This window comes from Pseudophryne corroboree, chromosome 7 (assembly GCF_028390025.1).
Source record: "Pseudophryne corroboree isolate aPseCor3 chromosome 7, aPseCor3.hap2, whole genome shotgun sequence".
NCBI classification, from domain to species: Eukaryota; Metazoa; Chordata; class Amphibia; order Anura; family Myobatrachidae; genus Pseudophryne; species Pseudophryne corroboree.
The window spans coordinates 430,310,832-430,327,666 of NC_086450.1; the positions used below are offsets into that span (position 1 = coordinate 430,310,832).

Here is a 16,835-nt window from a genome sequence, read left to right on the forward strand (position 1 = left end):
TTCCTTATAATGTCTGCTCTTCCGGGCACAGTTTCCTTAACTGAGGTCTGGAGGAGGGGCATAGAGGGAGGAGCCAGTGCACACCAGATAGTACTAAATCTTTCTTTAGAGTGCCCAGTCTCCTGCGGAGCCCGCTATTCCCCATGGTCCTTACGGAGTCCCCAGCATCCACTACAGACTACGAGAAATAGATTTACCGGTAAGTAAAATCTTATTATCTCTCTCCAAGGCTTGGTACACCTCCCCCAAGTTAATCCCTAAATATGTGGACTGATGAAAGTGCTTCAAAGTTGCACATTTCTGGAAGTAAAGGAAAAATAAAAACACAGGTGACAGGAAAGTAAAAATGAACCACGGTTTTATTAGATATGAAGTTTCTACTCTTTGTAGAATTTATTGGGACAAACAAAAAGGAACAAAATTTAGGGGGTTGGTCATGATCTCCCCTGATTGTATAAATTATTACCATGACCTGAAAAGCATAGTCTGCTATAGTGCATATTCTGGAAGGTATTTGGGGGAAGGGGAGCTGTCGGTACAGGACGGTTACGCCTCCAATATCTGCTACCGGGCTGTGTGTGTTTTGAGAAAAGCCCAAGACTGTTTTATTGCTGTCATACAATAGTGACAACCTGCCATGACATACAGCTAGATACATACAACGTGACCCTTTCACTGCAGCGTTCTCATTCATCTACAACACGTCCATGCTTTCTGCTAACCTTCTAAACCTAAAACAATAGTTAAAATAAAATGAGACCACCTGTTTCTCCCATAGGTGACGGTGGGAATCCTGGAACCCTTCCTGTGAGCGCAGTGTTACACAGTCCTGATCCGCTTCCTGGCTGTACTCTAATATTAGAATTTTAGTTACATTCAGAGTAGATGATAAATCGGGAAAGGGGAACGAGGGACAAAGCCTGGTGTTGGAGGATCACAGGATACTGCACTTTCCTCTCTCTACCCACGGGTTATTCTTCATAAGTTCTGGATTCAGGAAAGGGTCATTGGGTACTCCCTCTTCAATCCACTTTAGTAACCTGAAAATGTGAGAGAGAAGTGGTTACTAAGAGAGGGAGAGAGGGGTAGGCTTGTATTGAGTGAGTCTGAAAAGATGCTTGTCTAGGCTTTTATTCCCCGTCATCCCTCCCCTGATTCTTGTACATTACAACAGACTGGTACCCCTACTTCGTAGGTTCTCAAACTCGACCCTCAGGACCCCACACAGTGCATGTTTTCCAGGTCTCACAGAATCACAAGTGAAATAATTAGCTCCACCTGCGGACCTTTTAAAATGTGTCAGTGAGTAATTAATTCACCTGTGCACTTGCTGGGTTACCCGCAAAACATGCGGGGTCCTGAGGGCCGAGTTTGAGAACCTGTGCCCTACTTAATACAAAATTGTGTATAGCTACAAGTCATTAGCTGGAGTGCAGACGGTAGAATGAAAAATTGCAGCACTCTACAGTGGAACTCCAGCTAAAAGTGGAACTACACATCCCAGCATGTACTGCCACAGTTTTACTACTAGGGCAGGCTAGGACTGTTAGCAGTGCATGCTGGGATGTGTAGTGCCATAGCATCTGGAAGGCTGCATGTTGAATAACCCTGATATAGGAAGCTATGTATATGTGTCAGTCCTTTTCTATGTTGCTTATATTTCTAGTTCTGATGAAACCACTCCAATCCACTCACTTGTGGAAGTGGATTTCATCAATGTTAAAGTTTGGTTTCATTTGCTTTGTGCACGGTGGCAGCGTGTGGGTCTCTGTGTGTAGCCGGACATGTAATACAGCAGAAGCCACTCATGGGAATAAATGTAAATACAGGTTTATGGAAAACTAAATGCAAATAATACACTCCAGCAGGATAGACCGGTGGCAGCTGCTGTTTATACGATCAGTCCTGTCTGTGAGTGGATATTCTGTATAATAATGACTCGCGGCCTCTTTTACCCCTTTCACACATGCAGCAAAATCCCCAGTTTTAGCACATGAACGCGCACTGACCCAGGTTTTTGGTATGTGTGAAAGCAAACGCTCCAAGGTCCCTGACCCTGCTCTTCACCAGCATGGTAAGCATTTTAACCCTACCCCTCCTGAACAATATGACTTACAGTTTAGTTCTCCATGTGTACAGCGACTGTAGATGTGCGTCCGCAGGTCAGGCCGCTGTGGGTTTGGAGCCTTAATAAGGCTGTCAGATTCCAAGAAATGAGAATTTTTAAAGCCGTATAGTTAAATGGGACCAAGGTTACTGGAGAATTTATACCAATATATCACTTGTACGCTGTAGGCAGTAGTGTGGCTCCTGAAGTTGGTAGTACTGTGTTGTGGTATATGTAAGAAGTGCTATGATCAGGGCAGTACGGATGGTGTGATGGTTAGCATTACTGCCTCACAGAACTGAGGTCATGGGTTCAATTCCCACCATGGCCCTAACTGTGTGGAGTTTGTATATTCTCCCCGTACCTACGTGGGTTTCCTCCGGGTACTCCGGTTTCCTCCCACAATCCAAAAATATACAGGTAGGTTAATTGTCTCCCAACAAAATTAACCCTAGCGTGAATGTGTCTGTGTACATGTGGTAGGGAATATAGAGTGTAAGCTCCACTGGGGCAGGGACTGATGTGAATGAGCAAATATTCTCAGTACAGCGCTGCAGAATATGTGTACCCTATATAAATAATTGGTAATAAAATAATAAATATTTAAGTGATATGTAAAAGGGCATCAGCACCATTAATGGCCTGTTTTATCCCTGTGTGTATGAAAGCAAGCTTTATAACCATTATTCATGAGTAATACTTTTAATTTTATTGTTGAAATATATACAATACACTACTGCAGATCAGATTCCAATAGAGACCAATTGTAAATGCTTGTTGGACAGGCCCAACTTTGTGTCTGGCAACCAGCAGTCACCTAATCTCTCTGCTGTCCTGGCTGCTCTCTCAAATCTTCCCCATTCCTTTATACAGCAGGAATCACATGACGTGTGGAGCTGGGTGGTATTCATGTGACCGCCGGTCTGCTGACCGACAGTCACATGACCTCCTCCACCATCCCGCCGGCTCAGTATCCCGATGGTTGGCATGCCGACCAACAGGGACTGTTTCTACTCGTGGGTGTCCACGACACCCATAGAGTGGGAATAGAACCCGTGGCGACCGCAGGTCGCCACCGAGCCCGCAAGGGGCTTGCTGCACTCGCCCCTCGCCGCCGGGATCCCGGCGTCGGTAAGCTGACCGGCGTCCAGGAGACCGCTGGTCAGCCATACTACACCCGTGGAGCTGGCTGTTCTGTAACCAGTGACTTGTCACTTGCTGCGCCTACCGTATGGCCAGGTAAGTGATTGTAGAGTAGGGTACTTTGTATAGAATGTAGAAAGGTCCCATCATCCAGCCCCAAACCTACAGATGAGAACCGTGGAGTGTGTGCCAGACATTCCACTGCAGCTCTGCCATAAAATAAAAGACCCCTGCCTCAGCAGAGAACAATAACTTTAAATGTTCCATGTAAAAAAAACTGAGTGCAAGAATTTGGGCTCTTGGGCCTAATTCAGTAAGGATTGCAAATTCTGCCATGTAGCAGAATTTGCAATCCTTGTGATCGCATGCTGGGGGCCGCCCATCACAGGGCATGCTGACCACCGCCCCCTCCACCACCTTTAGCAAGCAAAAATTGCGATCGCACCACAATTTTTGCTTGATCGCAGAAATTAGGGTTGCCCCCTGCCCTCCCCGTTTGGATGATGCTGCCCCCATTTCCCTGCAACGCTCCATCCCTGCCTAGGAAATGGAGCGTTGCCGCCTCTGCCTCATTGACAGGCAGAGGTGTTCGCATTTACTGCAGGCGGCTGCATCCTTTTAGTAATTCTTGTGGTTGGATTGCCTATTATGATCCAACCTGAATCGGGCCCACTGTCTATAAATCCATATATGTTTGCAAAGGTGTCATTCATTCTATGTCTGCTCCTCACAGGGTAGCCTACTGCAGACAGGAGAACGTGCCCTTACTATACAGCCCAGTTCTACACAGAATAAAATCATTTGTCACGTTTTAGATCGGGATTCAGCAGCTCGCACATTATCCAAAGAACGTATTATCCATTCCAACGCGTATCGTGTTTATAGGGTGGATAGTGACACCGCCTGGTTCAAAAATGGTCACTATTGACTCGTGGAGGGCTGGACTCACCATATCTGTACTATAGCCTCTGAGTGACACAAGAGAACACACCCCATTTGGCAGTGGTCCATCAAGCAACATCTCTGGCCATGTCCAGGTGGTGTCATTTGGTACTGCCTAGGAAGTGTACTACTTGTCTCTTGCTCATTATCTTTTATTTCTCTGACGTCCTAGTAGATGCTGGGGACTCCGTAAGGACCATGGGGAATAGACGGGCTCCGCAGGAGACTGGGCACACTATAAGAAAGATTTGGTACTACCTGGTGTGCACTGGCTCCTCCCTCTATGCCCCTCCTCCAGACCTCAGTTAGATTTCTGTGCCCGGCCGAGCTGGATGCACACTAGGGGCTCTCCTGAGCTCCTAGAAAGAAAGTATATGTTAGGTTTTTTATTTTACAGTGAGACCTGCTGGCAACAGGCTCACTGCAACGAGGGACTAAGGGGAGAAGAAGCGAACCTACCTGCTTGCAGCTAGCTTGGGCTTCTTAGGCTACTGGACACCATTAGCTCCAGAGGGATCGACCGCAGGACCCGTCCTTGGTGTTCGTTCCCGGAGCCGCGCCGCCGTCCCCCTTACAGAGCCAGAAGCAAGAAGATGGTCCGGAAAATCGGCGGCAGAAGACTTCAAGCGCACAGCACTGCAGCTGTGCGCCATTGCTCCTCATACACACTTCACACTCCGGTCACTGAGGGTGCAGGGCGCTGGGAAGGGGCGCCCTGAGCAGCAATAAAATCACCTTGGCTGGCAAAATAACCACAATATATAGCCCCAGAGGCTATATATGTGGTAATTACCCCTGCCAGCATACAGAAAAAAGCGGGAGAAAAGTCAGCCGAAAAAGGGGCGGAGCCATCTCCCTCAGCACACTGGCGCCATTTCTCCCTCACAGTTCCGCTGGAAGGAAGCTCCCTGACTCTCCCCTGCAGTCTACACTACAGAAAAGGGTAAAAAAGAGAGGGGGGGCACTAAATTGAGGCGCAGTAAATATTATAACAGCTATATGGGACATAATTCAGTTAGTCCCTGCATTATATAGCGCTCTGGTGTGTGCTGGCATACTCTCTCTCTGTCTCCCCAAAGGGCTTTTGTGGGGTCCTGTCTCCTTTAAGAGCATTCCCTGTGTGTGTGTGCGGTGTGTCGGTACGGCTGTGTCGACATGTTTGATGAGGAGACTTATGTGGAGGCGGAGCAGATGCCTATACATGTGATGTCACCCCCTGCGGGGCAGACACCTGAGTGGATGGACTTATGGAAGGAATTACGTGCAAGTGTCGACTCCTTACATAAAAAATTTGACGACATGCCAAATGCGGGACAGCCGGCTTCTCAGCTCGTGCCTGCCCAGGCAATTCAAAGGCCATCAGGGGCTCTAAAACGCCCACTACCTTGGATGGCAGACACAGATGTCGACACGGATACTGATACCAGTGTCGACGACGATGAGTCAAATTTAATGTCCACTAGGGCCATTCGTTGCATGATTGAGGCAATGAAAGAGGTTTTACACATTTCTGATATAAACCCAGGTACCTCAAAAAAGGGTATTATGTTTGGGGAGAAAAAACTACCAATAGTTTCTCTAACGTCCTAGTGGATGCTGGGGACTCCGTCAGGACCATGGGGAATAGCGGCTCCGCAGGAGACAGGGCACATCTAAAGAAAGCTTTTAGGATCACATGGTGTGTACTGGCTCCTCCCCCCATGACCCTCCTCCAAGCCTCAGTTAGGTTTTTGTGCCCGTCCGAGCAGGGTGCAATCTAGGTGGCTCTCTTAAAGAGCTGCTTAGAAAAAGTTTTTTTAGGTTTTAAATCTCAGTGAGTCCTGCTGGCAACAGGCTCACTGCATCGAGGGACTTAGGGGAGAGATTTTCAACTCACCTGCGTGCAGGATGGATTCGAGTCTTAGGCTACTGGACATAGCTTCAGAGGGAGTCGGAACACAGGTCATCCTGGGGTTCGTCCCGGAGCCGCGCCGCCGACCCCCCTTACAGATGCTGAAGATCGGAGGTCCGGAAACAGGCGGCAGAAGACTCTTCAGTCTTCATGAAGGTAGCGCACAGCACGGCAGCTGTGCGCCATTGTTGCTACACACTTCTCACTGACCAGTCACGGAGGGTGCAGGGCGCTGCTGGGGGCGCCCTGGGCAGCAATATTAAATACCTTTAGTGGCAAAGAATACATCACATATAGCCATTAAGGCTATATGTATGTATTTAACCCAGGCCAGATTTCTCAAAACCCGGGAGAAAAGCCCGCCGGAAAAGGGGCGGAGCTTATTCTCCTCAGCACTCAGCGCCATTTTCCTGCTCAGCTCCGCTGTGAGGAAGGCTCCCAGGACTCTCCCCTGCACTGCACTACAGAAACAGGGTAACAAAGAGAAGGGGAACATAAATTGGCGATATTTATATATTAAAAGCGCTTATAACAAAAACAACACCTTTTAGGGTTGTTTATATACATTTATAGCGCTTTTGGTGTGTGCTGGCAAACTCTCCCTCTGTCTCCCCAAAGGGCTAAGGGGGTCCTGTCTTCGATTAGAGCATTCCCTGTGTGGCTGCTGTGTGTCGGTACGTGTGTGTCGACATGTATGAGGACGATGTTGGTGTGGAGGCAGAGCAATTGCCGGTAATGGTGATGTCACCCCCTAGGGAGTCGACACCGGAATGGATGGCTTTAGTTATGGAATTACGTGATAATGTTAGTACATTACAAAAGTCAGTAGACGAAATGAGACGGCCGGAAAACCAGTCAGTACCGGCTCAGGCGTCTCAGACACCGTCAGGGGCTGTAAAACGTCCCTTACCTCAGTCAGTCGACACGGGTACCGACACAGATGAATCTAGTGTCGACGGTGAAGAAACAAACGTATTTTCCAACAGGGCCACACGTTATATGATCACGGCAATGAAGGAGGCTTTGCAGATCTCTGATACTGCTGGTACCTCAAAAAGGGGTATTATGTGGGGGGTGAAAAAACTACCTGTAGCTTTTCCAGAATCAGAGGAATTGAATGACGTGTGTGATGAAGCGTGGGTTAACCCAGATAGAAAACTGCTAATTTCTAAGAAGTTATTGGCATTATACCCTTTCCCACCAGAGGTTAGGACGCGCTGGAAAACACCCCCTAGGGTGGATAAGGCGCTCACACGTTTATCAAAGCAAGTGGCGTTGCCGTCTCCTGATACGGCCGCCCTCAAGGATCCAGCGGATAGGAGGCTGGAAACTAACCTGAAAAGTATATACACTCATACTGGTGTTATACTGCGACCGGCAATAGCCTCAGCCTGGATGTGCAGTGCTGGGGTAGTGTGGTTGGATTCCCTGACTGAAAATATTGATACCCTGGATAGGGACAGTATTTTATTGACTCTAGAGCAATTAAAGGATGCGTTTCTTTATATGCGAGATGCTCAGAGGGATATTTGTACTCTAGCATCAAGAGTAAGTGCGATGTCCATATCTGCCAGAAGAAGTTTATGGACGCGACAGTGGTCAGGTGATGCGGATTCCAAAAGGCATATGGAAGTGTTGCCATATAAAGGAGAGGAATTATTTGGGGTCGGTCTATCGGATCTGGTGGCCACGGCAACTGCCGGCAAATCCACTTTTTTACCTCAGACCCCCTCCCAACAGAAAAAGACACCGTCTTTTCAGCCGCAGTCCTTTCGCTCCTATAAAAACAAGCGAGCAAAAGGACAGTCTTATCTGCCGCGAGGCAGAGGAAAGGGTAAGAGAGGGCAGCAAGCAGCCCCTGCCCAGGACCAGAAGCCCGCCCCGGGTTCTACAAAGCCATCAGCATGACGCTGGGGCTTTACAAGCGGACTCAGGAGCGGTGGGGGGTCGACTAAAGATTTACAGCAATCAGTGGGCTCGCTCACAGGTGGACCCGTGGATCCTGCAGATAGTATCTCAGGGTTACATGTTGGAGTTCGAAAGGTCTCCCCCTCGCCGGTTCCTAAAGTCTGCTTTACCAACGTCTCCCTCAGAAAGGACGACAGTATTGGAAGCCATTCACAAGCTGTATTCTCAGCAGGTGATAGTCAAGGTACCCCTCCTACAACAGGGAAAGGGGTATTATTCCACACTATTTGTGGTACCGAAGCCGGACGGTTCGGTAAGACCTATTCTAAATCTGAAATCCTTGAACCTGTACATACAGAAATTCAAGTTCAAGATGGAGTCACTCAGAGCAGTGATAGCGAATCTGGAAGAAGGGGACTTCATGGTGTCCCTGGACATAAAAGATGCTTATCTGCATGTCCCAATTTACCCCTCACACCAAGGGTATCTCAGGTTCGTGATACAAGACTGTCATTATCAGTTTCAAACGCTGCCGTTTGGTTTGTCCACGGCCCCTCTGGTCTTTACCAAGGTAATGACCGAAATGATGGTTCTTCTACGAAGAAAAGGCGTATTAATTATCCCTTACTTGGACGATCTCCTGATAAGGGCAAAGTCCAGAGAACAGCTGGAAGTCGGTGTAGCACTAACCCAAGTAGTGCTTCAGCAACACGGGTGGATTCTGAATCTTCCAAAATCTCAATTGACCCCGACAACACGTCTGCTGTTCCTGGGAATGATTCTGGACACGGTTCAGAAAAAGGTGTTTCTCCCGGAGGAGAAAGCAAGGGAGTTATCCGAACTGGTCAGGAACCTCCTAAAACCAGGAACTGTGTCAGTACATCAATGCACAAGAGTCCTGGGAAAGATGGTGGCTTCTTACGAAGCAATTCCATTCGGCAGATTCCATGCACGAACATTTCAGTGGGATCTGCTGGACAAATGGTCCGGATCGCATCTGCACATGCATCAGCGGATAACACTGTCACCAAGAACAAGGTTGTCTCTCCTGTGGTGGTTGCAGAGTGCCCATCTGTTAGAGGGCCGCAGGTTCGGCATACAGGACTGGGTCCTGGTGACTACGGATGCCAGCCTACGGGGCTGGGGAGCAGTCACACAGGGAAGAAACTTCCAGGGTGTATGGTCAGACCTGGAGACGTCTCTTCACATAAATATACTGGAGCTAAGAGCGATATACAATGCTCTAAGCTTGGCAAAACCGCTGCTTCAGGGTCAGCCGGTGTTGATCCAGTCGGACAACATCACGGCAGTCGCCCACGTAAACAGACAAGGCGGCACGAGAAGCAGAAGAGCAATGACAGAAGCTGCAAGGATTCTTCGCTGGGCGGAAAATCATGTCATAGCACTGTCAGCAGTGTTCATCCCGGGAGTGGACAACTGGGAAGCAGACTTCCTCAGCAGACACGACCTTCACCCGGGAGAGTGGGGACTTCATCCGGAAGTTTTCCACATGATTGTGAACCGTTGGGAAAAACCAAAGGTGGATATGATGGCGTCTCGCCTCAACAAAAAACTGGACAGATATTGCGCCAGGTCAAGAGACCCTCAGGCAATAGCTGTGGACGCTCTGGTAACACCATGGGTGTACCAGTCAGTGTATGTGTTTCCTCCTCTGCCTCTCATACCAAAGGTACTGAGAATTATTCGGAAAAGGGGAGTAAGAACAATACTAGTGGCTCCGGATTGGCCAAGAAGAACTTGGTATCCGGAACTTCAAGAGATGCTCACGGAGGATCCGTGGCCTCTACCTCTAAGAAGGGATCTGCTTCAGCAGGGACCTTGTAATGTTCCAAGACTTACCGCGACTGCGTTTGACGGCATGGCGGTTGAACGCCGGATTCTAAAAGAAAAGGGCATTCCAGAGGAAGTTATTCCTACCTTGATTAAGGCTAGGAAGGAAGTGACCGCACAACATTATCACCGCATTTGGAGAAAATATGTTGCGTGGTGTGAAGCCAAGAAGGCCCCAACGGAAGAATTTCAATTGGGTCGATTCTTACATTTCCTGCAGGCAGGATTGTCTATGGGCCTAAAATTGGGGTCTATTAAAGTTCAAATTTCGGCCTTATCAATCTTCTTCCAGAAGGAATTGGCTTCAGTGCCTGAAGTACAAACTTTTGTCAAGGGTGTACTACATATACAGCCCCCGATTGTGCCCCCAGTGGCACCGTGGGATCTAAACGTAGTTTTGGATTTTCTCAAATCTCATTGGTTTGAGCCTCTCAAATCTGTAGATTTGAAGTATCTTACATGGAAAGTAACCATGCTACTGGCCCTGGCTTCAGCCAGGAGAGTTTCAGAGTTGGCGGCTTTATCGTACAAAAGCCCATACCTGATTTTCCATTCGGACAGGGCAAAACTGCGGACACGTCCTCATTTTCTCCCTAAGGTGGTTTCGGCTTTTCACTTGAACCAGCCTATTGTGGTGCCTGCGGCTACTAGCGACTTGGAGGACTCCAAGTTACTGGACGTTGTCAGAGCATTAAAAATATATATTTCAAGGACAGCTGGAGTCAGAAAATCTGACTCGTTGTTTATATTGTATGCACCCAACAAGATGGGTGCTCCTGCGTCTAAGCAGACGATTGCGCGTTGGATCTGTAGCACAATCCAACTTGCACATTCTGTGGCAGGCCTGCCACAGCCTAAATCTGTAAAGGCCCACTCCACAAGGAAGGTGGGCTCATCTTGGGCGGCTGCCCGAGGGGTCTCGGCATTACAACTTTGCCGAGCAGCTACGTGGTCAGGGGAGAACACGTTTGTAAAATTTTACAAATTTGATACTCTGGCTAAGGAGGACCTGGAGTTCTCTCATTCGGTGCTGCAGAGTCATCCGCACTCTCCCGCCCGTTTGGGAGCTTTGGTATAATCCCCATGGTCCTGACGGAGTCCCCAGCATCCACTAGGACGTTAGAGAAAATAAGAATTTACTTACCGATAATTCTATTTCTCATAGTCCGTAGTGGATGCTGGGCGCCCATCCCAAGTGCAGATTGTCTGCAATACTTGTACATAGTTATTGTTACAAAAATCGGGTTATTATTATTGTTGTGAGCCATCTTTTCAGAGGCTACTTCGTTTGTTATCATACTGTTAACTGGGTTCAGATCACAAGTTGTACAGTGTGATTGGTGTGGCTGGTATGAGTCTTACCCGGGATTCAAGATCCTTCCTTATTGTGTACGCTCGTCCGGGCACAGTACCTAACTGAGGCTTGGAGGAGGGTCATGGGGGGAGGAGCCAGTACACACCATGTGATCCTAAAAGCTTTCTTTAGATGTGCCCTGTCTCCTGCGGAGCCGCTATTCCCCATGGTCCTGACGGAGTCCCCAGCATCCACTACGGACTATGAGAAATAGAATTATCGGTAAGTAAATTCTTATTTTTTCCCCCATCTGAAGAATTAAATGAAGTGTGTGAAGAAGCGTGGGCTTTCCCCGATAAAAAATTGGTGATTTCAAAAAAATGACTAATGGCGTTCCCTTTCTCGCCAGAGGATAGGTCACGTTGGGAAACTCCCCCTAGGGTGGATAAAGCGCTCACACGTTTGTCTAAAAAGGTGGCACTACCGTCTCCGGATACGGCCGCCCTAAGGAACCTGCTGATAGAAAGCAGGAGGCTATCCTAAAGTCTATATATACACACACTGGTGTTATACTGAGACCAGCTATTGCTTCAGCGTGGATGTGCAGTGCTGCTGCTGCTTGGTCAGATTCCCTGTCGGAAAATATTGACACCCTAGACAGGGACACTATATTGCTAACCGTAGAGCATATAAAAGACTCAGTCTTGTACATGAGAGATTCACAGAGGGAGATCTGCCGGCTGGCATCTAGAATAAGTGCATTGTCCATTTCTGCTAGGAGAGGCTTATGGACTCGGCAGTGGACAGGGGATGCAGATTCTAAAAGGCACATGGAAGTTTTGCCTTATAAGGGTGAGGAGTTATTCGGGGATGGTCTCTCAGACTTTGTTTCCACAGCAACAGCTGGGAAGTCAGCATTTTTGCCCCATGTCCCCTCACAGCCTAAGAAAGCGCCGTATTATCAGGTACAGTCCTTTCGACCCCAGAAAAACAGGCGGGGAAAAGGCGGGTCCTTTCTGTCTAGAGGCAGAGGAAGGGGAAAAAAGCTGCACCACGCAGCAGGTTCCCAGGAACAAAAGTCCTCACCCGCTTCTTCCAAATCCGCCGCATGACGGTGGGGCTCCACAGGCGGAGCCAGGTACGGTGGGGGGCCGCCTCAAAAATTTCAGCGATCAGTGGGTTCGCTCACGGGTGGATCCCTGGATCCTTCAAGTAGTATCTCAGGGATACAAGCTGGAATTCGAGGCGCCTCCCCCCCGCCGTTTCCTCAAATCGGCCTTACCGACAACTCCCTCGGGCAGGGAGGCTGTACTAGAGGCAATTCACAAGCTTTATTCCCAGCAGGTGATAGTCAAAGTACCCCTACTTCAACAAGGACGGGGTTACTATTCCACACTGTTTGTGGTACCGAAACCGGACGGTTCGGTGAGACCCATTTTAAATTTAAAATCCTTGAACACATACATAAAAAGATTCAAGTTCAAGATGGAATCGCTCAGGGCGGTTATTGCAAGCCTGGACGAGGGGGATTACATGGTATCCCTGGACATCAAGGATGTTTACCTGCATGTCCCAATTTACCTTCCTCACCAGGAGTACCTCAGATTTGTGGTACAGGATTGCCATTACCAATTCCAGACACTACCGTTTGGACTGTCCACGGCACCGAGGGTGTTTACCAAGGTAATGGCAGAAATGATGATACTCCTTCGAAAAAAGGGAGTTTTAATTATCCCGTACTTGGACGATCTCCTAATAAAGGCGAGGTCCAGGGAGCAGTTACTGGTCGGAGTAGCACTATCTCGGGAAGTGCGACAACAGCATGGCTGGATTCTAAACATTCCAAAGTCACAACTGGTTCCTTCCACACGCTTACTGTTCCTGGGGATGATTCTGGACACAGAACAGAAAAAAGTGTTTCTCCCGCAGGAGAAAGCCAAGGAGCTGTCATCTCTAGTCAGAGACCTCCTAAAACCAAAACGGGTATCGGTGCATCACTGCACACGAGTCCTGGGAAAAATGGTGGCTTCATACGAAGCAATTCCATTCGGCAGGTTCCATGCAAGGACCTTCCAGTGGGACCTCTTGGACAAGTGGTCGGGATCGCATCTTCAGATGCATCAACTGATAACCCTGTCTCCAAGGACCAGGGTGTCTCTACTGTGGTGGCTGCAGAGTGCTCATCTTCTAGAGGGACGCAGATTCGGCATACAGGACTGGGTCCTGGTGACCACGGATGCCAGCCTTCGGGGCTGGGGCGCAGTCACACAGGGAAGAAATTTCCAGGGTCTTTGGTCAAGTCAGGAGTCGTCCCTACACATAAACATTCTGGAACTGAGGGCCATTTACAATGCCCTAAGTCAGGCAAGGCCCCTGCTTCAAAACCAGCCGGTTCTGATCCAATCAGACAACATCACGGCAGTCGCCCATGTAAACCGACAGGGCGGCACAAGAAGCAGGGTGGCGATGGCAGAAGCCACAAGGATTCTCCGATGGGCGGAAAATCACGTACTAGCACTGTCAGCAGTGTTCATTCCGGGAGTGGACAACTGGGAAGCAGACTTCCTCAGCAGACACGACCTACACCCGGGAGAGTGGGGACTTCATCCAGAAGTCTTCCTACTGTTGGTAAACCGTTGGGAAAGGCCACAGGTGGACATGATGGCGTCCCGCCTCAACAAAAAGCTAAAGAGATATTGCGCCAGGTCAAGGGACCCTCAGGCGATAGCTGTGGACGCTCCAGTGACACCGTGGGTGTACCAGTCGGTTTATGTGTTCCCTCCTCTGCCTCTCATACCAAAGGTACTGAGAATAATAAGAAGGCGAGGAGTAAGAACGATACTCGTGGTTCCGGATTGGCCAAGAAGAGCTTGGTACCCGGAACTTCAAGAAATGATATCAGAGGACCCATGGCCTCTACCGCTCAGACAGGATCTGCTACAGCAGGGGCCCTGTCTGTTCCAAGACTTACCGCGGCTGCGTTTGACGGCATGGCGGTTGAATTCCGGATCCTAAAGGAAAAGGGCATTCCGGAGGAAGTCATTCCTACGCTGATAAAAGCCAGGAAAGAAGTAACCGCAAACCATTATCACCGCATTTGGCGAAAATATGTTGTGTGGTGTGAGGCCAGGAAGGCCCCTACAGAGGAATTTCAGCTGGGTCGTTTTCTGCACTTCCTACAGTCAGGAGTGACTATGGGCCTAAAATTGGTTTCCATTAAGGTCCAGATTTCGGCTCTGTCGATTTTCTTCCAGAAAGAACTGGCTTCACTGCCTGAAGTTCAGACTTTTGTAAAGGGAGTGCTTCATATTCAGCCACCTTTTGTGCCTCCTGTGGCACCTTGGGATCTCAATGTGGTGTTGAGTTTCCTAAAATCACATTGGTTTGAACCACTTAAAACCATGGATCTGAAATATCTCACGTGGAAAATGGTCATGTTATTGGCCTTGGCTTCGGCCAGGCGTGTGTCAGAATTGGCGGCTTTGTCATGTAAAAGCCCTTATCTGATTTTCCAGAATTGAGGACTCGTCCCCAGTTTCTCCCTAAGGTGGTATCAGCTTTTCACTTGAACCAACCTATTGTGGTGCCTGCGGCTACTAGGGACTTGGAGGATTCCAAGTTACTGGACGTAGTCAGGGCCTTGAAAATTTATGTTTCCAGGACGGCTGGAGTCAGGAAAACTGACTCGCTTTTTATCCTGTATGCACCCAACAAAATAGGTGCTCCTGCTTCTAAGCAGACTATTGCTCGCTGGATTTGTAGCACAATTCAGCTGGCGCATTCTGTGGCTGGATTGCCGCATCCTAAATCAGTGAAAGCCCATTCCACGAGGAAGGTGGGCTCATCTTGGGCGGCTGCCCGAGGGGTCTCGGCTTTACAACTTTGCCGAGCAGCTACTTGGTCAGGGGCAAACACGTTTGCTAAATTCTACAAATTTGATACCCTGGCTGAGGAGGACCTTGTGTTCTCTCATTCGGTGCTGCAGAGTCATCCGCACTCTCCCGCCCGTTTGGGAGCTTTGGTATAATCCCCATGGTCCTTACGGAGTCCCCAGCATCCACTAGGACGTCAGAGAAAATAAGAATTTACTCACCGGTAATTCTATTTCTCGTAGTCCGTAGTGGATGCTGGGCGCCAATCCCAAGTGCGGATTGTCTGCAATACTTGTTTATAGTTATTGCCTAACTAAAGGGTTATTGTTGAGCCATCTGTTGAGAGGCTCAGTTATATTTCATACTGTTAACTGGGTATAGTATCACGAGTTATACGGTGTGATTGGTGTGGCTGGTATGAGTCTTACCCGGGATTCAAAATCCTTCCTTATTGTGTCAGCTCTTCTGGGCACAGTATCCTAACTGAGGTCTGGAGGAGGGTCATAGTGGGAGGAGCCAGTGCACACCAGGTAGTCCTAAAGCTTTCTTTAGTTGTGCCCAGTCTCCTGCGGAGCCCGTCTATTCCCCATGGTCCTTACGGAGTCCCCAGCATCCACTACGGACTACGAGAAATAGAATTACCGGTGAGTAAATTCTTATTTAATAGAGCACCAAAAGGGTCACAGCAGGGTTTCCAAAACTCAGTCCTCAAGACACCCTAACAGTCCAGGTTTTAAGAATATCCATGCTTATGCACAGATGGGATAATCAAACTGACTGAGGTAGTAATGAAGGAGTCTATTTCCTAAGTCTTGGAGAGAGCTAAAGTGGATGGAGGTAAAGTACCAGCCAATCAGCTCCTAACTGCTATGTTACAGGCTACGTTTGAAAAATGACAGGAGCTGACTGGTTAGTACTATATCTTTGGCAACTTTATCTCTCTCCAAACCTTAGTACATAGACCCTTAAATCACCTGTGCTTATGGATTAATATCCTTAAACCTGGGCAGGTAGGGTGCCCTGAGGACGGAGTTTGGGAGCCACCAGATAACACAGCACATTACAAAGCATGCAAGCAGAAACGGTGCAAATTATTAACAACAACAAAAATGCTAAAAGACATGGCGAAATTTACTAAGAATAGTGTTGGGCTGTGATCAGTTTTCATACCTTGGTGGTAATTCAGACCTGATCGCTAGGCTGTGTTTTCTCACAGCCTAGCGATCAGGTCAGAACTGTGCATGCGTATGCACCGCACTGCACAGGCGCGTTGCACGGGTACAAAGCGGATCGCCGCTCAGTGATGGGTTTGTTCGATGGATCCGTTCGCACGGGCGATTGCAAGGAGATGGACAGGAACAGGGCGTTTCTGGGTGGCAACTGTCCGTTTTCAGTGAGTGTTTGGGGAAAAATGCAGGCATGTCCATGTGTTTGCAGTGAGGGATCCTGACGTCAATTCCGGCCCCGGACAGGCTGAAGTGATCGCGGCGGCTGAGTAAGTCCTGGGCTGGGCAGAGACTGCACAAAATCAGTTTGTACAGCTCTGCTACACATGCGATCACACACTTGCACAGCTAAAATACACTCCCCCTGTAGGCGGCGACTATCTGATCGCAGCAGTGCAAAAATCCTTTCCTAGTGATCAGGTCTGAATTAGCCCCATTATCGCCAGGAACATTTTTTGCCGCAAATCTCAGAACGACTAAGAATCGGGTTTGCTTATGTATTGCCGTTCGATGGTGTAACTAGTCGTGTTACAGCGTCTGCGAGTTCAGTCATGTTGGATGTTCACAACTGAATTCGCAAATCGTGGTTACAACGAAAATC

At 48.6% G+C, this 16,835-nt stretch overlaps 1 protein-coding gene across 1 annotated transcript in view; it reads right to left on the reverse strand.

Annotated features, from left to right (window-relative positions):
• Positions 1-341: 341 nt before the first annotated feature.
• GNG13 (G protein subunit gamma 13) overlaps positions 342-16,835 on the reverse strand; it is a 36,890-nt gene continuing 20,396 nt past the window's right edge. The window contains exon 4 of the mRNA XM_063934864.1: positions 342-1,040. Coding sequence (XP_063790934.1) covers positions 935-1,040 — 106 coding nt within the window. The 3' untranslated portion in view covers positions 342-934. The remainder of the gene's footprint in view (positions 1,041-16,835) is intronic.